This window comes from Bufo bufo, chromosome 3, assembly GCF_905171765.1.
Source record: "Bufo bufo chromosome 3, aBufBuf1.1, whole genome shotgun sequence".
Taxonomy (NCBI): domain Eukaryota; kingdom Metazoa; phylum Chordata; class Amphibia; order Anura; family Bufonidae; genus Bufo; species Bufo bufo.
Window position 1 is genome coordinate 34,942,839 of NC_053391.1, and position 21,786 is coordinate 34,964,624.

The 21,786-nt window shown below is 45.7% G+C and overlaps 1 protein-coding gene across 1 annotated transcript in view; it reads right to left on the bottom strand.

Moving 5' to 3' along the window:
* Positions 1–8,719: 8,719 nt before the first annotated feature.
* BACE2 (beta-secretase 2) overlaps positions 8,720–21,786 on the bottom strand; it is a 48,541-nt gene continuing 35,474 nt past the window's right edge. Inside the window, exons 5-9 of the mRNA XM_040423073.1 lie at positions 20,848–20,982; positions 18,583–18,684; positions 15,465–15,614; positions 12,519–12,687; positions 8,720–9,938 (exon numbers count right to left, since the gene is read on the bottom strand). Coding sequence (XP_040279007.1) covers positions 9,691–9,938; positions 12,519–12,687; positions 15,465–15,614; positions 18,583–18,684; positions 20,848–20,982 — 804 coding nt within the window. The 3' untranslated portion in view covers positions 8,720–9,690. The remainder of the gene's footprint in view (positions 9,939–12,518; positions 12,688–15,464; positions 15,615–18,582; positions 18,685–20,847; positions 20,983–21,786) is intronic.

The following is a 21,786-nucleotide window of genomic DNA, read 5'->3' on the forward strand; positions in this document are numbered from 1 at the left end:
ACAACCAAGTATCCGATAAAATCAATTGTGCACTGCGCAACGCCATCTGTGGCAAGGTCCACCTAACCACAGATACGTGGACCAGTAAGCACGGCCAGGGACGCTATATCTCCCTAACTGCACACTGGGTAAATGTAGTGGCGGCTGGGCCCCAGGCAGAGAGCTGTTTGGCGCATGTCCTTCCGCCGCCAAGGATCGCAGGGTATCATTCTTTGCCTCCTGTTGCCTCCTCTTCCTACTCGGCTTCCTCCTCCTCATCCGATCAGCCACACACCTTCACCACCAACTTCAGCACAGCCCGGGGTAAACGTCAGTAGGCTGTTCTGAAACTAATGTGTTTGGGGGACAGGCCCCACACCGCACAGGAGTTGTGGCGGGGTATTGAACAACAGACCGACGAGTGGTTGCTGCCGATGAGCCTCAAGCCCGGCCTGGTGGTGTGTGATAATGGGCGAAATCTCGTTGCAGCTCTGGGACTAGCCGGTTTGACGCACATCCCTTGCCTGGCGCATGTGCTGAATTTGGTGGTGCAGAAGTTCATTCACAACTACCCCGACATGTCAGAGCTGCTGCGTAAAGTGCGGGCCGTCTGTGCGCGCTTCCGGCGTTCTCATCCTGCCGCTGCTCGCCTGTCTGCGCTACATCGTAACTTCGGCCTTCCCGCTCACCACCTCATATGCGACGTGCCCACCAGGTGGAACTCCACCTTGCACATGCTGGACAGACTGTGCGAGCAGCAGAAGGCCATAGTGGAGTTTCAGCTGCAGCACGCACGGGTCAGTCGCACTGCGGAACAGCACCACTTCACCACCAATGACTAGGCCTCCATGCAAGACCTGTGTGCCCTGTTGCGCTGTTTCGAGTACTCCACCAACATGGCCAGTGGCAATGACGCCGTTATCAGCGTTACAATACCACTTCTATGTCTCCTTGAGAAAACACTTAGGGCGATGATGGAAGAGGATGTGGCCCAGGAGGAGGCGGAAGAGGCGTCATCTCTAACGCTTTCAGTCCAGTCTCTTAGAAGTGGCTCAGAAAGAGGATTTTTGCAACAGCAGAGGCCAGGTACAAATTTGGCCAGCCAGGGCCCACTACTGGAGGACGAGGAGGAGGTGGAGGAGGATGGGGATGAAGCATGTTCACAGCGGGGTGGCATCCAACGCAGCTCGGGCCCATCACTGGTGCGTGGCTGGGGGGATACGGAGGACGCAGACTATATGCCTCCCACAGAGGACAGCTTGTCCTTACCTCTGGGCAGCCTGGCACACATGAGCGACTACATGCTGCAGAGCCTGCGCAACGACAGCAGAGTTGCCCACATTTTAACGTGTGCTGACTACTGGGTGGCCACCCTGCTGGATCCCCGGTACAAAGACAATGTGCCGTCCTTAATTCCCTCACTGGAGCGTGATCGGAAGATGCGCGAGTACAAGCGCACGCTGGTAGACGCGCTCCTGAGAGCATTCCTGACTGACGCCGGGGGACAAGTGGAAGCACAAGGTGAAGGCAGGAGAGGAGGAAGAGGTCGCCAACGCGGCTGTGTCAGCGCCAGCACCAGCACCTCAGAAGGCAGGGTTAGCATGGCCAACATGTGGAAAAGCTTTGTCACCTCGCCGCAACAACCGGCCCCAACTGCTGATATGGAGCGTGTTAGCAGGAGGCAGCATTTGAACAACATGGTGGAACAGTACCTGTGCACACGCCTACACGTACTGACTGATGGTTCTGCCCCATTCAACTTCTGGGCCTCCAAATTGTCCACATGGCCAGAGCTTGCCCTTTACGCCTTGGAGGTGCTGGCCTGCCCTGCAGCCAGTGTACTCTCTGAACGTGTATTTAGCACGGCAGGAGGCGTCATTACAGACAGACGCAGCCGCCTGTCCACAGCCAACGTGGACAAGCTCACGTTCATTAAAATGAACCAGGCTTGGATCCCACAAGACTTGTCTGTACCTTGTGCAGAATAGGTAACAGCCTCAACCATCCATCCTCAAATGCACTTATTCCTTTTTTTTTATTATATGTCCCAATATTTTGGGGGATACCCCTATGTAAAAATGCTAAATAACACACATCTGTGTTGGCTACCTATTCCTCCTTCGCCTCCGCTTCCACCTAGACCGCCACGTGAGCCTACACGGCCCCATCCACCGCCTCCTCAACCTCTTCCTCCTACATCATTCCTAATTTATTTATTTTTTAAGGTCTTTTATGTTTTTTTAATTCATTTCCCTATCCACATTTGTTTGCAGAGCACTTGCCATGCTCTTAAGCACATTTTGCAGCCCTCTAGCTCTTTCCATGACATTTTTACAGCCATTTTAGTGCTCAAAAGTTAGAGTCCCCATTGACTTCAATGGGGTTCGGGTTCAAGTTCGGGTCCCGAACTCAAATTTTTTTTTTTTTTTTTTTTTTTAAGTTCGGCCGAACCTGTCGAACCCAAACAGCCAGGTGTCCGCTCAACTCTACTCTTGACCACTTAGTACACCAAAATGCATAGGCAGATCATAAACCACATTTTGACCATCTTAGGTTAAAATACACAAAAAACCCAACTCTTTTGAGACCTCTGGTGCCACCTCTCACGTGTCCATCTTCCAATCTGCACCTTGTTTAATTGGTCCCCGGCACGGGCATGAAGCAGGCACCTACATCAAGTCATAATAGTAACCACCCCCCCCCCTCCCAATTACATTTTTTTACCATTTTAACCACCTCCGGACCGCTGTACGTACAGACGCGTCCTGGAGGTGGTTGATGGTTTCCTCCTGGACGCGCCGGCGCGTCCTCTCGCGAGATTTCCTGTGAACGCGCGCACACAGGCGCGCGCGCTCACAGGAACGGAAGGTAAGCGAGTGGATCTCCAGCCTGCCAGCAGCGATCGTTCGCTGGCAGGCTGGAGATGTGATTTTTTTAACCCCTAACAGGTATATTAGACGCAGTTTTGATAACAGCGTCTAATATACCTGCTACCTGGTCCTCTGGTGGTCCCCTTTGTTTGGATCGACCACCAGAGGACACAGGCAGCTCAGTAATATGTTGCACCAAGCGCCACTACACTACACCCCCCCCCGTCACTTATTAACCCCTTATTCACCCTTGATCACCCCTGATCACCCTATATAGACTCCCTGATCACCCCCCATGCCATTGATCACCCCCCTGTAAGGCTGCATTCAGATGTCCGTATGATTTTTACGGATCCACTGATACATGGATCGGATCCGCAAAACGCATCCGGACGTCTGAATGGAGCCTTACAGGGGGGTGATCACCCCATATAGACTCCCTGATCACCCCCCTGTCATTGATCACCCCCCTGTAAGGCTGCATTCAGATGTCCGTATGATTTTTACGGATCCACTGATAGATGGATCGGATCCGCAAAACGCATACGGACGTCTGAATGGAGCCTTACAGGGGAGTGATCAATGACGGAGGTGATCACCCCATATAGACTCCCTGATCACCCCCCTGTCATTGATCACCCCCCTGTAAGGCTGCATTCAGATGTCCGTATGATTTTTACGGATCCACTGATACATGGATCGGATCCGCAAAACACATACGGACATCTGAATGGAGCCTTACAGGGGGGTGATCACCCCATATAGACTCCCTGATCATCCCCCTGTCATTGATCACCCCCCTGTAAGGCTGCATTCAGATGTCCGTATGATTTTTACGGATCCACTGATACATGGATCGGATCCGCAAAACACATACGGACATCTGAATGGAGCCTTATAGGGGGGTGATCAATGACAGGGGGGTGATCACCCCATATAGACTCCCTGATCACCCCCCTGTCATTGATCACCCCCCTGTCATTGATCACCCCCCTGCCAAGTTAGCGGAAATTATTTTATTTTTTCTTACAAAGTCTCATATTCCACTAACTTGTGTCAAAAAATAAAATCTCACATGAACTCACCATACCCCTCACGGAATCCAAATGCGTAAAAATGTTTAGACATTTATATTCCAGACTTCTTCTCACGCTTTAGGGCCCCTGGAATGCCAGGGCAGTATAAATACCCCACATGTGACCCCATTTCGGAAAGAAGACACCGCTAGGTATTCCGTGAGGGGCATATTGAGTCCATGAAAGATTGAAATTTTTGTCCCAAGTTAGCGGAAAGGGAGACTGTGAGAAAAAATAAAATAAAATATCAATTTCCGCTAACTTGTGCCAAAAAAAAAAAAAAATTCTATGAACTCGCCATGCCCCTCATTGAATACCTTGGGGTGTCTTCTTTCCAAAATGGGGTCACAAGTGGGGTATTTATACTGCCCTGGCATTCTAGGGGCCCTAAAGCGTGAGAAGAAGTCTAAAGATCCAAATGTCTAAAAATGACCTCATAAAATGAATGTGGGCCCCTTTGCGCATCTAGGCTGCAAAAAAGGTGTCGCACATGTGGTATCGCCGTACTCAGGAGAAGTTGGGCAATGTGTTTTGGGGTGTCATTTTACATATACCCATGCTGGGTGAGATAAATAGCTTGGTCAAATGCCAACTTTGTATAAGAAATGGGAAAAGTTGTCTTTTGCCAAGCTATTTCTCTCACCCAGCATGAGTATATGTAAAAAGACACCCCAAAACACATTGCCCGACTTCTCCTGAATACGGCGATACCACATGTGTGACACTTTTTTGCAGCCTAGGTGGGCAAAGGGGCCCACATTCCAAAGAGCACCTTTAGGATTTCACAGGTCATTTACCTACTTACCACACATTAGGGCCACTGGAAAATGCCAGGGCAGTATAACTACCCCACAAGTGACCCCATTTTGGAAAGAAGACACCCCAAGGTATTCCGTGAGGGGCATGGCGAGTTCCTAGAATTTTTTATTTTTTGTCACTAGTTAGTGGAAAATGTTTTTTTTTTTTTTTCTCATAAAGTCTCATATTCCACTAACTTGTGACAAAAAATAAAAACTTCCATGAACTCACTATGCCCATCACGAAATACCTTGGGGTGTCTTCTTTCCAAAATGGGGTCACTTGTGGGGTAGTTATACTGCCCTGGCATTCTAGGGGCCCTAATGTGTGGTAAGAAGTTTGAAATCAAAATGTGTAAAAAATGGCCGGTGAAATCTGAAAGGTGCTCTTTGGAATGTGGGCCCCTTTGCCCACCTAGGCTGCAAAAAAGTGTCACACATGTGGTATCTCCGTACTCAGGAGAAATTGGGGAATGTGTTTTGGGGTGTCATTTTACATATACCCATGCTGGGTGAGAGAAATATCTTGGTAAAAGACAACTTTTCCCATTTTTTTATACAAAGTTGGCATTTGACCAGGATATTTATCTCACCCAGCATGGGTATATGTAAAATGACACCCCAAAACACATTCCCCAACTTCTCCTGAGTACGGAGATACCACGTGTGACACTTTTTTGCAGCCTAGGTGGGCAAAGGGGCCCACATTCCAAAGAGCACCTTTCGGATTTCACCGGCCATTTTTTACAGAATTTGATTTCAAACTCCTTACCACACATTTGGGCCCCTAGAATGCCAGGGCAGTATAACTACCCCACAAGTGACCCCATTTTGGAAAGAAGACACCCCGAGGTATTCGCTGATGGGCATAGTGAGTTCATAGAAGTTTTTATTTTTTGTCACAAGTTAGTGGAATATGAGACTTTGTAAGAAAAAAATAATAATAATCAAAAAAAAAAAATCATCATTTTCCGCTAACTTGTGACAAAAAATAAAGAGTTCTATGAACTCACTATGCCCATCAGCGAATACCTTAGGGTGTCTACTTTCCGAAATGGGGTCATTTGTGGGGTGTTTGTACTGTCTGGGCATTGTAGAACCTCAGGAAACATGACAGGTGCTCAGAAAGTCAGAGCTGCTTCAAAAAGCGGAAATTCACATTTTTGTACCATAGTTTGTAAACACTATAACTTTTACCCAAACCATTTTTTTTTTACCCAAACATTTTTTTTTTATCAAATACATGTAGAACAATAAATTTAGAGCAAAATTTATATATGGATGTCGTTTTTTTTGAAAAATTTTACAACTGAAAGTGAAAAATGTCATTTTTTTGCAAAAAAATCGTTAAATTTCAATTAATAACAAAAAAAGTAAAAATGTCAGCAGCAATGAAATACCACCAAATGAAAGCTCTATTAGTGAGAAGAAAAGGAGGTAAAATTCATTTGGGTGGTAAGTTGCATGACCGAGCAATAAACGGTGAAAGTAGTGTAGGTCAGAAGTGTAAAAAGTGGCCTGGTCTTTCAGGGTGTTTAAGCCATAGGGGCTGAGGTGGTTAAAAGGGAATCTTCCCCTGCCTCATCCATTATATAACCCGAGTTGGTTTAGCCAACATCCCAATTTTTCTAGCATACTACATCCTGTAACACGTCCAATAGTGAACTGCACTGGAATTTCAATTTTGGTTGACTGTTGCTGCCACCTAGTGGATAAATGTAGTACTAGTTTACCTACCACTCCAAGCTTTTATATATTTATATATTCTATAATAATTATACTTGTAGAGTTGTTTGCCCCCTCTTACCTCCTTCTAGATGAAGTCAGCACTGTGTATGATTAAAAATTACAGACCCCTTTAAATAATGGCACCAGTGAGGTGCACAAACACTAAACTACTGCTTGGCATCAGGGCCGTATTTCCAATTAGGCACTTAGGGGCACGTGCCTAGGGCAGCGTGAACTCTGAATACGGCCCTGCTTGGAATAACATGTTACCCCTATACCCAACCTTTGTCCAGAGACCCCAATAGACTGCCCTGCATTGTGTATTATGGGTTCCTTCCTGCTCGGACCACTCAGGCGCAACTGCTCTTCACTAGAGAGGGGAGAAATCTGCACATTAGGGAAATTTTCATATACAAGGTGCTCAATCGCACACTTCAGTAAGACCCACTGACTCTAATGCAAGGGCCGGCAACCTATGACACGCCAGCTATTGGCAAACTACAAATCCCAGCATGTCCGATTCATTTCTATAGTTGTTCTGAGTGCCGTCGATCAGGTATGCATGCTGGGAGTTGTAGTTTCCCCAACAGCTGGACGGCCAAACCCTGCTCTAATGTGTCAGCGCTCAGTCTGCTTGCTGTCCCAAGTCATACAAAATAAAAGAATGCGAGACGCTGACTGGATATAAATTTCGGTTTAATCGTGTGTTGAGTCTCATTTACACTTCTATAAATACATCAATGACGTAAACATACAGGTGATTGTAGTGATGATAACACTTAAAAATCAGAGCGCAAGTTGAACAATTAATAAGAAATTAAAAGAGAAAAAAAAATAAAAAATGTGATATTGGTTCATGGCCACCAGGGGGAGTCGGCGCGCACAAAAAAATAAATAACAGGACACCAGATTATCTCTCTTCAAATGTACAATTCTTACCAACTACAACTCTCATTATGGAATGAAAGAACAGTGCTGATGGATCCCAGCACGAGCAGGGGGTATCACGCAATATAAAAGATGAAGGTCTAGGAGTAATCGGTTCCCTTTAAATTAGGGCATCTGAACCACTGGTGCGATTGCAGTAATTACTGTACTTATCCCCCTAATGTCCGGGTGCCATAGGTGTCAAGCCCCGCCTACCTGACTCCCTAAAATGCAGGTCTGCAGGGGACCTGTCATGTGATCCTAGTGGCATAATTCTGCCCAATGGGTGAAGGAGCTCACAGAGAGGGGAGGGGGGGACGACACATACAATAAGTCAATTTCTGGCCCCCGACTGGCACATTGCTGGGCGTTTGTTGCATTGTACATATGCCTTACAGGTTACATCTTAAATTAAAGGGGGTGTCCAGCTAGGAAAACGTAAAGGGGTTAAATGACAATTAAAAAAAAACATAAAAAAAAAAAGTTAAAGTTTATACCTACCTAACTGATCCCCCACCGCTCACATTTCCAGATCCCCTGCCGGGCCCCTCTATACGCAGAAGTGCAATAATTCAGCCAATCTCTGGCTTCGTTGGGGGCCACAGTCACTGAGAGGAACCAGGAATTAGAGACCGGCAGGGGACATGGGAAATGTCGAAACAGAGGTGGGGATGATTTTTTTTTAAGCTATTCTACCCCTTTACTTTTTCACAGATGGACATCCCCTTTAAAACGTACTATTAACCTTCTCTAATAAATCCAATTTAAAGGGCAAGCACAAAACGTACCAATATTGGCTCACACTTTATAAAGCAATTGCGGGGTCAGTGTTGCTGTATTCATCTAAGATGAGCTACAGGGTGGATTGGTTTACATCGATATCCAGAATTTATAAACCAAGCAGTAAAACAGCCCATGTCATATTAGATCTGCCCCTTTAAGGGCATCTGTCAGCAGTTTTGTACATATGACACTGGCCGACCTGTTCCATGTGCGCTTGGCAGCTGAAGGCATCTGTGTTAGTCCCATGTTCACACGTGTCCGCGTTGCTGAGAAAAATTGTTTTATTACATGCAAATGAGCCTCTAAGAGCAACGGGGGTGTTGCCATTACACCTACAGGCTCTGCTCTCTCTGCAACTGCCTCGCCCTCTGCACTTTGATTGACAGGACCAGGCAGTAAAAACGTCATCACCCCTAGCCCTGTCAAAGTGCAGAGGGCGCGGCAGTTGCAGAGAGAGCAGAGCCTCTAGGTGTAACGGCAACGCCCCCGTTGCTCTTAGAGGCTCATTTGCATATATTAAAACATCATTATTCTCAGCAATGCGGGCACATAGGAACATGGGACCAACACAGATGCCTTCAGCTGCCAAGCGCACATGTAACAGGTCAGCCAGTGTCATAGGTACAAAACTGCTGACAGATGCCCTTTAGAAGGAACAGACTTGCTGATTATTTTAATATACGATGGCTTCCTCCATATTCTCTTAAAGGCGGACTTTCTGAAGAAAATTTCCAAATACTGATAGAGACTGCTCAGGTCCCATGATCAGTCGACGGCACCTGGATTATACCAAGGAGTAGCAGGGATTGCACCGCGGATTATACCAAGGAGTAGCAGGGATTGCACCGCGGATTTTCAGTCCGATGAACAACTATCCGTGATCGGAAGCATGACCATGTCCATGTGGAATGTAGAGCGGACGCACAGGCCCGGGTCATAAGTGCACAAAAAAGGTCAAAGAGGAATTGCCCCTTTTAAAAAATAAAAAATAAATAAAATCATAATATTCAAGGGTCCCTGAGTGACAACCCCGTTGGTACAGCACCAGAAGTCATACTGGTTGTCACCCAGCATTCTCAGGGACAGGTGTCACATGGTTGCATAGAACGTATACATCCTAACAGAAGAGGAGTTAGGATAGATGCAATTTTATTTTTAAAGGGGAAAGGTCCTTTAATTAATATTCAGGATTGCAAGTAGCTGAGTGGTCATGGCCTATGGCTTTAAGTATATAAAAAAAAAAAAAAAAAAAAAAAAAAAAAAACACACGTAATCGGTGCAGTGCATCCAGTTAGAGTAGTAGTAGTAGTAGTAGTAGTAGTAGTAGTAGTAAGACTTCGCCAATACTGGCATACTTTGGACGTCTCAAGAAAAGGTAAGGCAATAAGTTATGAAGACGGCGTCACGTCTCGCGAACGGCTTTGGTAGTGACGGGTTCGTAAAACCGAGAGTTCCCAGCAGCATGTAATGAATGATGGGAAATATCACCAGGTCCCGGAGATCAGACCAAGGCGAGATGCCACCTGAGGATCATTTCCAACGATGACGCACCAAGGAGGATTCGTCGTTGACCACCTCGGGGTCGTCTCTGTGCCGTCTGTTGGGAAGAAGCAGCAAGACCACAAGGACCAGCAGAACGATGCCGCAGAAGGTCATGAGGGCGTAAGATATAATCCACATGACCGGCTCACTGAGGGGGTTACTGGCTATGCAGTTACTGGCTATGTCCTTAGTACTGAACGGGCCAGAGATCTCCGATACCGCCACGCCATTGACCACTGCAAGAAGAGAAAGAGAAATAAAAATAGAAAAAATGTCAATTAACAAAAAGTGGAGTTGGAGTTGTTTAAGTCTTAAAGGGGTTATCCAAGATCTATAATGCCTGGGCCCCTCACAGAGGTTGCACTTAACTGGCCCCCACTGCATCTCCCCGTGCCGGTATAAGCAGCGAGGTGGGTGCCAGGGGGCGAGGTAAGTACAACCAGTGTGAGGGGCCCAGGCATATAGGGTGGGGTGGGGTATAGATCTTAGATAACCCCTTTAAGTAATACTTTACCTTTCCCTAGGTGACTTATGGAGCAGAATTTTTATATGAATTTTTTTGTAACTTTTAAATTGCCGGTTTGACGTTTTTAGTGCTTTTTTGTGACTTTGCTTGCAACTTTTTTTTAAGGCATAAAATGCCATATTCAGATGTAGACTGTACGAACAATTTTTGTGGCTTTTTCTTTCACTTTTTATTGCTGTTTTTTGGGTTAATGCTTTTTTTTTTTTTGCTACTAGCAACACGTTCTGGGTATGAAGTTTTTTGCCACTTTTTTTTTTTGGACAAATAGGGCAGCTATTGGTTTTTTTTTGGCCTGCTTAAAAAAAATGCAAGTATCAATGCTGTTGCTTTTTTATGGCTTTTTTCAATTTTTTTTATTTTTATTTTTTAAAACCATGGCTTTGTTTTCCCATTGATCTACGGAGGACAAAACATCAAATTGTCATAATTTTTTTTTTTTGCTAAAACACACCATTTAAAAAGGGGCAACAAAAAGCACCACAAGAAAAAGGGGGGAAATAATGCAGCACTGGGTTGGTGTTTTTGGAAGTTTTTTTTTCTTCCTCCAAAAACTTTAAACAAAAATGTAGTGTCACAGCAACCTACTGTAAGTCCTTATTTGGTAATTTTCTTGTTTACTTTTTTAAATAATATTTTTTTTTTTTTAACATTTTCAAAAATGTAAAAAATTTAAATCTTGGGGGGGGGGGGGGGGAGATAGGTATTTAAAAGTTAGGGTTTACCCATTTAAAATGCTTTCATATGACTCCCCTTCATGAATAGACACCTGGGAAGACTGAATAGCATTTTTACAACTTGACAAAAAACAACAAGTGAAGAATGATGGTGTTTTTTCATTAGATTTTTCAGTGATCTGTAACTTTGCACACGTCCACTAGATGGCGCCAAATATCCTCCAACATACTGGATACAAAATACACACAAGTAGAATTTCTTTAATCCGGCATAAATGGGACCCGCCAGATACACCATTATTATATGGTTATGGAAATTTATATAAAACTCATGGGTAGTGAGGGCCTGTTTCTGGGGATAGCTGTAGTTTTTATTGGTACCATTTTTTATTTTTTTTGCAAGCTGCAGTTTTGTGTCCGGTTATAAAAACAGGAAAAAAAAAACGGATCTGTCACTGAAAACAATGTAAGTCAATGGAGACTGATATGTTTTTTTTTTAGGATCCAAAAAAAACGGATATGTCACCCATTGACTTTTAATGTATTTAGTGATGGATACGTTTTTTTTCCCCCATTTTGATTTCGCACAACGGAACGGATGCATCCTGATGTGCGAAATCAAAACGGATCCATTTTATTCCGGTATTGACAACCTCTGCTGGATCTCTATCGGAATTAACACCACAAGTGTGAAAGTAGCCTTATTTCCAACTTTTTTTTCCTTCCTTTTTTTTTTAAAGGGGTTCTACAGTTCGTTTTAACTGATGATCTATCCTCTGGATAGATCATCAGCATCTGATCGGCGGGGGTCCGACACCCGGGACCCCCGTCGATCAGCTGTTTGAGAAGGCAGCGGAGCTCCAGCAGCGCCGCGTCCTTCTCACTGTTTACCGCCGGCCCAGTGACGTCACGACTAGTATCAACTGGCCTGGGCGGGGCTAAGCTCCATTTAAATAAACAGAGCTTAGCCCCGCCCAGGCCAGTTGATACTAGTCGTGACGTCAGTAGGCCGGCGGTAAACAGCGAGAAGGCCGCGGCGCTGCTGGAGCGCCACTGCCTTTTCAAACAGCTGATCGGCGGCGGTCCCGGGTGTCGGACCCCCGCCGATCAGATGCTGATGATCTATCCAGAGGATAGATCAGTTTAAACAAAGTGCAGAACCTCTTTAAGGAATTCACAGAGCTGTCGAGTCAGAGGGTGGAAAAATATACAGCCGCAAGTTAGTTTGATGGTACGTCTATATGGCGATTTTGGCTTCGAGGGCTGTCGCATGATCAAAGATCGCAGTGTGGTAGGGCCGTCATAGTAACAAATGGGATTGCAGCGTGACTCGCTAATTTTCTGCGCCCATGGCATGTGGATCACAAAGAATTCAGCAGTGTTGGATTTTTTGAAATTCGAGTGTCGTGGTCGTATCGTGCAAGTAGCCCTATGACCCCATTCATTCCTATGGCAGCCCCGCTACACTGTGACCAGAAGCATACGTTATGTTATTTGCCCATTTAGCCTTTACGGTGTCTGTGAAAAATCAAGGTTTTATTCCAAAAATATTTAGAGAAAAAAATATCCTTGCGGACGCACAGCCATCCTGGCCGCCATTTTGTTCAGTATCTCACCTGCACAGTTACTGACGGCAAAACCAACCCTCTTCTCTTCCCTGTCGAAGATGACAAAAAATCCTTCCATGACCGTGGCGCCAATAACCAGAGCATTGGATGAAGGCGAGATGCCGAAACGGTAGCAATTCAGATCCGTGCGCATTGTCAATACGGACTGGATGTATAACTGAAAAAAATTAAAAAATTCACAAAAGTTATGTAGAAACAAATAAGAAAAAAAAAAAAAAAAGTATAATTAACTAATAGGTGAAAAAAAAAAAATTTCAAAAATTCTTTATTTTCAAAAATAACTGAAAAGAAAAAAGCAAAATGTATAATTTACTAACATTATGTAAAAACAAATCTAAAAATCTTTCATTTACAAAAATTATGTAATGCAGTGATGATGTCAGCACCATATCAGTGCCTAAAATAAATTAATAAATATAAAAATGTAACTTGCAAAAATTATATAAAAATATAAAAATGTCTAATTGACAAAACGTAATATAATATAATGTATATTTTACAAAAATTAGAACAATAAGAAAAACTATGTTATACAACATAGGGATGTTACATTTATTTTATTTTTTTATACAAATTATTATTTTATTTTTAAAGGACACTACTTGATGGGACGGCCTGCAGACCTTTCTTCCTCATGTTCTGGTAGATGTCAGGCTGAACGTGACTACATTAATCATATTACTGCACACACAGTAAAGGGATTCAATTTGGGGACCACAGAACAAGAGAAGAACCTGGATATTCTGGTTACAGGTAGGTGCAGTTCCCCAGTACTGGGGGGATCTGCAACGGGTTTGTACTGTTGTAACATTAATGTAATACACCTTACTTCCAGTTTGCTCAAGCAGATGCTAGGTGAGGTGAGAGTTAATCGGGCTGGCCCCACCCCCCTCTGGAGCTTAGGGTGTGGGCTGGCCCCACCCCCCTCTGGAGCTTAGGGTGTGGGCTGGCCCCACCCCCCTCTGGAGCTTAGGGTGTGGGCTGGCCCCACCCCCCTCTGGAGCTTAGGGTGTGGGCTGGCCCCACCCCCCTCTGGAGCTTAGGGTGTGGGCTGGCCCCACCCCCCTCTGGAGCTTAGGGTGTGGGCTGGCCCCACCCCCCTCTGGAGCTTAGGGTGTGGGCTGGCCCCACCCCCCTCTGGAGCTTAGGGTGTGGGCTGGCCCCACCCCCCTCTGGAGCTTAGGGTGTGGGCTGGCCCCACCCCCCTCTGGAGCTTAGGGTGTGGGCTGGCCCCACCCCCCTCTGGAGCTTAGGGTGTGGGCTGGCCCCACCCCCCTCTGGAGCTTAGGGTGTGGGCTGGCCCCACCCCCCTCTGGAGCTTAGGGTGTGGGCTGGCCCCACCCCCCTCTGGAGCTTAGGGTGTGGGCTGGCCCCACCCCCCTCTGGAGCTTAGGGTGTGGGCTGGCCCCACCCCCCTCTGGAGCTTAGGGTGTGGGCTGGCCCCACCCCCCTCTGGAGCTTAGGGTGTGGGCTGGCCCCACCCCCCTCTGGAGCTTAGGGTGTGGGCTGGCCCCACCCCCCTCTGGAGCTTAGGGTGTGGGCTGGCCCCACCCCCCTCTGGAGCTTAGGGTGTGGGCTGGCCCCACCCCCCTCTGGAGCTTAGGGTGTGGGCTGGCCCCACCCCCCTCTGGAGCTTAGGGTGTGGGCTGGCCCCACCCCCCTCTGGAGCTTAGGGTGTGGGCTGGCCCCACCCCCCTCTGGAGCTTAGGGTGTGGGCTGGCCCCACCCCCTAGTTCCAAGATGCCATGTAGTCTAGATGTAGAAAGGGAGTAAATTCCAAGTGCCCCTCTCCCCCAGATTCCAGATTCGAGCCCTGGAGCCTCGGTGACACCTACACGAGTTCCAGAAGATGAAAGCAAGAAAGAACTAGAGGAGGAAAGAGGCAGCAGGAAAACCCAGCTTAAAGATGACCTTTCATCTTTTTAACCCTAGTCTAATTAGGGTCTTACCTTATAGGGGGCCCCACTGATGTCATTGCACTTCAAAGTTCGTCCGCTTTTGTCCCCCGTTGATTTCGGCGCCTTATATTCTAATTTGCCGACTTGGTTATACTAGGCAGAGATTGGAGCGGTTCTCTTCTCCCTGGCTGTGAGCGCATCCAATCAGAGCGCACCGCTCATAGCCAGGGAGAATTAGGCAAGACCCTAATTAGACTAGGGTTAAACAGATGAAAGGTCCTCTTTAAAGCGATCCAGACCCTGCAGCTGCAAAGGGGAAACATGTTAAGACACCTTATACACCCCAGCCTAGTGGCAGTTGCTAGCCAGAGATACCAGTCCCAGAGTCTTTGCAAAAGAATGAGTAACCAGAGGGCAATTGCAGCAACCATCCGCCTATCTCATGCTTCAACATCTGAGAGGCATTAACTTTGAGTGTAGATAAATTGCTGGATGTACTACGACTCCTATTGTGCACACAGTAAAGAGAAACTTCTGTTAAGTTCAACCTGACCTGGTTTCTGAATCTCACACCACACACTGGCCATTGCTTGTCCATCACCTGTCCTGCCTAGCACCCACTTAAACATTCACACTATGTGCACCCTTGAACTACCATCAGGCAGGGAACCCACAGCTACAGGGCGTGCCCCTCAATCACTGCACTGAACCGAGGGAGTACACAGTTACACATCATCATCATCATCAGGGCCACTACCACTCCCAATCTCTACTCCAGCTCCTCAGGGGCTTGCTGCATAAGCTAAGCAGAAGGGCTCAATGTCGGGCAGCAGCTGCAAAGGCAAATCAGATTTTAGGGTGTATAAAAAACAAAAACTCTTTAAATACGCTATGCTAACTAATTTTTCACAGGGTAGGGGGTGACAAAATATTTTTATAAGAAATGCAAAAAAAATATATATATATATTTTTTTAATTCTCACACAAGTATTATTTCAAGAGAACAGGGCAAAAAAAATAAAAAAATTTAATGAACCTGAGGCTTTATGGTGAGACGGAAGGACATGCTGGAGTTCACATCCCGCAGATAGATGGACAGGTCAGGAAAATACACCCATGGCTCTTCAGTCGTCTCCCAGCAAGCGAGCTGCAAGCCCGTCCAGAACTCGTTATTGAAATTCTCAATCTGCAGAATCAATGAGAGAAGACGGAGGAGAATTAATAAACTTTATTGACCGCAATCTCTGCGGACAACATCGACTTACGCAGCGTTCATCAGTAACTGAAAAAAAGAGACATTTTGCCAAAGACAAAAAAAAAGCTAAAAAAATCAAATCCAGAGAGTTACTTATCAGGAAATAGAAGCCCGGTTCACACAAGCATCCATTCACTGACTTATAACCGGGAGTATCCATTAGATGTGTACGTGAGGAAATAAAAAATAAAAAAAATAATTAAAAAAAAATAAAAAAAATAGAGATAAAAACATACAAAATAAATCATTCATCTATTGGCCACATACTAAATCCCTCATCATAGTAAACTGAACAACCAAAAGGGATGGCTTTTTTTGGTTGCTCCACAGATTTTTTTTTGCAAATTTTTATTACTACAATTAAAGTGGGGGTCTCTGAGTATTTTAGATTTTTTTTTGTGGGGGGGCTCGGGAGGGTGTTTGATGTTCCTCCATTTGCATGCACCCTCCCACTCCATTCAACTCCACAGGGCAGCCAAGCAGATGTACTTCACAATATCCAGCTGTCCGGTAGAGCCAAACAGAGCAGTGGGCACACAAGCGTCTCTGCCCTTCATTCAAACGAGGGAACGGGGCCCCCGTTCTTGTAACCGACAGGAGCCCCAGCAGATGGGCCCCCATTGATCAGAGACTTATTCTCTATATCCTGTCCATAAGGGGATAGATTGTTGCAATTGGACAACCCCTTTGAAGAAGGCTCGCTCAGAACTATGAAGCCCCTCAGCGATGGAGGCCCCAATACAACTGGTCCATTGGACCTCCTTATAAATCGGGCCCCGATGGTGGGGATACATGTCTCACTTCAGCAATCGAGCAGTGGTGGCGGTGTTTGAACACTACAGGAAATCGCTGGCCGGGACTGTGGCATCGCACATGGGCTGGTGCTTTTTCCTATAGTGCTCAAGCATGACCACCACTAATGGACTGTGCAGAGTGGTCATAACCATGGAAACGAGCAGTATATAATGTGATGAAAAAATGAATCCAGCCAGCAAAGGAGGCAATATGGACAACCACAATACATTAGTAAGTGCCTGGTATTAGCTTCCTCTACATAATTAATGCTATTTGCTGAAGTGAAAACCACCCCTTTAACTTTAGTGACCAATGCCAGGCAGCTGCTGCCAAGGCAAATAAAATATCTGTATGAGTCAAAGCAGAAGTAGATGTACATGAAGCTAGTTTGCCAGTATGTAAATCGCTAGTCAGGACCTCCCATGGACTTGGATACAGCACCGGGCGCCTGTGTAGACAAAGTGCATAGCCGAACTAGAGCGGATGCAGAGGAGGGCGACAAAGGCGGGTGGATTGCAATACGGGTTGTCAAACTCGAGGTTACACAATATGTAATAAAGATTGGTTACAGGCAACCTGTAGTCATGACAAAGGGACATTATCCACATCTAAAGGGAAGCAGCTTTTATCATCATCATCGACAGGACTCTTTACAGTAAGAGCAGTGAGACTATGGAGCTCATCATAGACAGGACTCTTTACAGTAAGAGCAGCGAGACTATGGCGCTCATCATCGACAGGACTCTTTACAGTAAGAGCAGTGAGACTATGGAGCCCATCATCGACAGGACTCTTTACAGTAAGAGCAGTGAGACTATGGCGCTCATCATCATCGACAGGACTTTTACAGTAAGAGCAGTGAGACTATGGAGCCCATCATAGACAGGACTCTTTACAGTAAGAGCAGTGAGACTATGGCGCTCATCATCATCGACAGGACTTTTACAGTAAGAGCAGTGAGACTATGGAGCTCATCATCGACAGGACTCTTTACAGTAAGAGCAGTGAGACTATGGAGCCCATCATAGACAGGACTCTTTACAGTAAGAGCAGTGAGACTATGGAGCCCATCATCGACAGGACTCTTTACAGTAAGAGCAGTGAGACTATGGAGCCCATCATCAACAGGACTCTTTACAGTAAGAGCAGTGAGACTATGGAGCCCATCATCGACAGGACTCTTTACAGTAAGAGCAGTGAGACTATGGAGCCCATCATCGACAGGACTCTTTACAGTAAGAGCAGCGAGACTATGGCGCTCATCATCGACAGGACTTTTACAGTAAGAGCAGTGAGACTATGGAGCCCATCATAGACAGGACTCTTTACAGTAAGAGCAGTGAGACTATGGAGCCCATCATAGACAGGACTCTTTACAGTAAGAGCAGTGAGACTATGGAGCTCATCATCGATAGGACTCTTTACAGTAAGACTATGGAGCCCATCATAGACAGGACTCTTTACAGTAAGAGCAGTGAGACTATGGAGCTCTGTGCCGGAGGCGGCTGTGATGACAGATTCATTGCACGAGTTCAAGAAGGGCCTGGATGACTTTGTTGAATGAAAAATATTGCAGTTTACAGTTCTAGATTTCTGGAGATCCAGGGAATCTTCTGATTGATTTTTTTAAAATCTAATTTGGGGCAATTGGTGACCACCTCATAGGGGTTTTTGCCTTCTTCTGGATCAACACTGCAGGATGACCGGCTGAAACCCAAGTCTTGTTTCAACCATCCCGACTATGTAACTACCTATAACGGACTTTCCAATGGTCCAGTATAAGAACTTAGAACCAATGAATATAAAATGAAAAAAATTGATCCAACCGGGCTCAGAAGGCGACGGCGGCGCTGTCCTGACTGAGCATTTTCCAGTTACGTGTTCTGTTTGGTAAAGGAGAGAACGTACGTGCTGTCTCCAGAAAGAAGAGCAAACATACTAATTGCACAAGTAAAGCTCTGGCATGACTGAGCAAAAGTATCCGCCTCTCCTTTTTAGAGTAAAAAAAATAAGAAAAAAGAAAAAGAAAAAAATGAAAGAATTCAAAAAGTTGAATGTTCAAAAAATTCTTTACAAAAGCCTGAAGTGCTATCCTATTTCTCACCAGAGACGTCTGAACAATCCCTTCCACCACCGCGTTGAAAACTTTGTCGGGTAGACGCAGGAGGGTCGTGCCGCTGTCCACAATGGCTTTATCGGAGTTATACTAGAAAATAAAACAATAAAAAAGAAAATTTAAACCCACACCTCTGACAACTCAGAGAAGAAAATGGCCATGAAATGGTTAACCCCACCCCAAATAAAACTAGATTATCAGGGCTCCAGATGGCGACCAAAACGGTCGCCAATGCGCCTTAAAATTTGCAGATGGCGACAAGACTTTAGTCTTGTCGCCATTTGCGACTGTACCGCCGCGATCCTGCGCAGCCTAAGTTCTCTTCAGTAGCACACGGCACAGTGGGGAAGGAAGGAGTCCCTCCCTCTCCACTGTGACGCGGCCGCCACTACCACCAATGGGGAGATAGCAGGGGAGGAGGAGGGGAGGAGCTATCGCCACTGCGCCACCAATGAATGTAAAAGATAAGTATAGGCAGCCGTATCACAGACCCGGCACCCGGCCTCAATAACAGGGCATGCGATCCGCAGCAATTAACCCCTCAGGTGCCCCAGATCGCATGCCCTGTTATTGAGGCCGGGTCTGTGATACAGCTGCAGACACTTGTAAGACCTTTCGTGGGAACAAAGAATATGAACTTAGTAGCTACATAGAGCGGCGCCCAGGGATCTAAGTGCACTTACTATTATTCCTGGGTGCCGCTCCGTTCACCCGCTGTGGCCCCCGGTATTTTCAGCATTCAGAGCAAGGAGGAGGAGACGCCAGTGTCTCTCAGTCTCCATAACAGCAGCGCTGTCCAATCACAGCTCAGAACTCCCTGGCTCTGAGCTGTGATTGGACAGCGCTGCTGTTATGGAGACGGAGAGACACTGGCGTCTCCTCCTCCTTACTCTGAATGCTGAAAATACCGGGGGCCACAGCGGGTGAACGGAGCGGCGCCCAGGAATAATAGTAATTGCACTTAGATCCCTGGGCGCCGCTCTATGCATCCTGCTACTAAGGTTATATTCTTTGGACCCACGAATGGTCCTCTTTAAACATTGATTGGTGGCGCAATGCGCCCCCCCCAAAGCCTCTCCCCCCCCCCCCCCCCATTATCACTGGCCACAAGTCGTCGTTGTCCCCCCCCCCCCCCCCATTGTTATATGGTGGCCACAGGGTCCCATCCCCTTCATTGGTGGCAGTGGCAGATTACACTGCTGGGGCTCAGATCGTTACCATGGCAGCCAGGACGCTACTGAAGCCCTGGCTGCCATGTCCAGCTCCCTGCTGCTGTGTGCACAAAGCCCAGGGCAGCAGGGAGATGTGTGAGATCCTATTCACCCTGATAGAGCTTTATCAGGGTGAATAGCACAAGGGAAGAAAAGATCCAGGTTCTAGTACCTAAGGGAAGAAATGGTTATTAAATAAAAAGTAAAAAAAAAAAAAAAACAATACTAAGTTTAAATGGCCCCCTGCCCAGTTTTACATATAAAATTTACAAACAATAAAGAATAAACATATTACATATCGCCACGTCCCAAAAAGTGTGAGCTATTAAAATATTTAAAAATATTTCCGCTCGGTGAAGGCCGTAACAGAAAAAAAAAAAAAAAAAACTCTAAACCACGCAATTCGCCAAAATGTCCCTGGATGTGAGAGGTATGTGGTGCTGTTTTCTCCTATATGTAGTGCACCTGCGTCTCATCTACTCAAAGTCCTTTTTTTAAAAAATTATATGCATTTTAAATTTGGCGACTAAAAAATGTAATTTGGCTCCTAAATTTTTTCGTTTAGGCTCCTGGTCATTTATTTTTGTCTGGAGCACTGATTATACTCTCCTCCTGGATCATCCGCTGCGGCTGTCCAGGTCAGTGCTTCGCTCCACTTCCTGCTCTTGTCTTGACATGGCGGGAAATCATTGGGAATGAAGTTTCCAGCTGGGAGGTGGAGCGCAGCTGGGACCTGAGACTCCTGGAAGCTGATTAAAGGGGTTGCAGTGGCACCATCTTCTGTTGGTTGTCTAGCGAGTGCAGCTCTGCACATTTGGTAATGGCTCGTACTACAGCTCAGTCCTATCCAAGTGTACAGGACTGGACTGCAATACCAGATACAACCACAACCCAAAGCATGGCACTGCGCCTGGCAAACAATCAAGCAAACACAGCGCAACTGCAACTCCTTCAATTAGCTGATGGTTTGGGTGCATGGAGTCAGACCCCCCCCCCATCAATCCATTATTATGGCTTAAACTTATGATTTTTTTTCACTTACCGCAGTACAATCCAGGTTTAAGTTGACGCCTCCTACTTCAAACTTGAGAATCTCCACTTGATAATACCACTCCTCAGTAATGGGCGTGTACCAGATGTCACCGCTGTACAGACTCGGCTCAATACCACCCATGACCTGAAGGGGGAACAACAGCATAAAAAGCTGCTCGTATGCAGAGAGCATTACATTTTTTTGTATTTTTTTACATTTTTGTTTTCAACTTTTCTACAAAAGGGTTAAAATATCTGCAACAATAATGAGGTGGTTATTATGGGAGACTTCAACTACCCAGATATAGACTGGGAAACTGAAACTTGTACATCTCCTAAAGGAAACAGGTTCTTGGCAATAATCAAAGACAATTACCTCTCCCAACTGGTTCAGGACCCGACTAGAGGGACGGCCATACTGGACTTAGTATTAACCAATAGGCCTGACAGAACAATAGACGTGCAGGTTGGGGGACACCTGGGAAATAGTGACCATACAGTAGTAACCTTCCAATTATCATTCAAAAGAGAGGCCATAGGCCTAACTAACTGGGACAAAGTCCTCAAAAATAAAAATACAGCCACAAAATGGGATATTTTTAAAAGCATCCTAAAATCTCATTGTGAGAGGTACATAAAAGGTTAAGGAACAAAAAGAAACCAATGTGGATAAATAGAACTGTAAAGAAAGCAATAAATGACAAAAAAAAGCATATAAATCACTAAAACAGGAGGGTAGCACGGAAGCACTGAAAAACTATAAGGAAAAAAATAGAACATGTAAAAAACTAAAAAAAGCGGCCAAACTAAAGACCGAGAGATTAATTGCGAGTAAAACTAACCCTAAAATGTTCTTCAATTATATAAATGTTAAAAAGTATAAATCTGAAGGTGTCGGCCATTTAAAGAGTAATGAGGGGGGAGTCGCAGAGAACGACGAGGAGAAAGC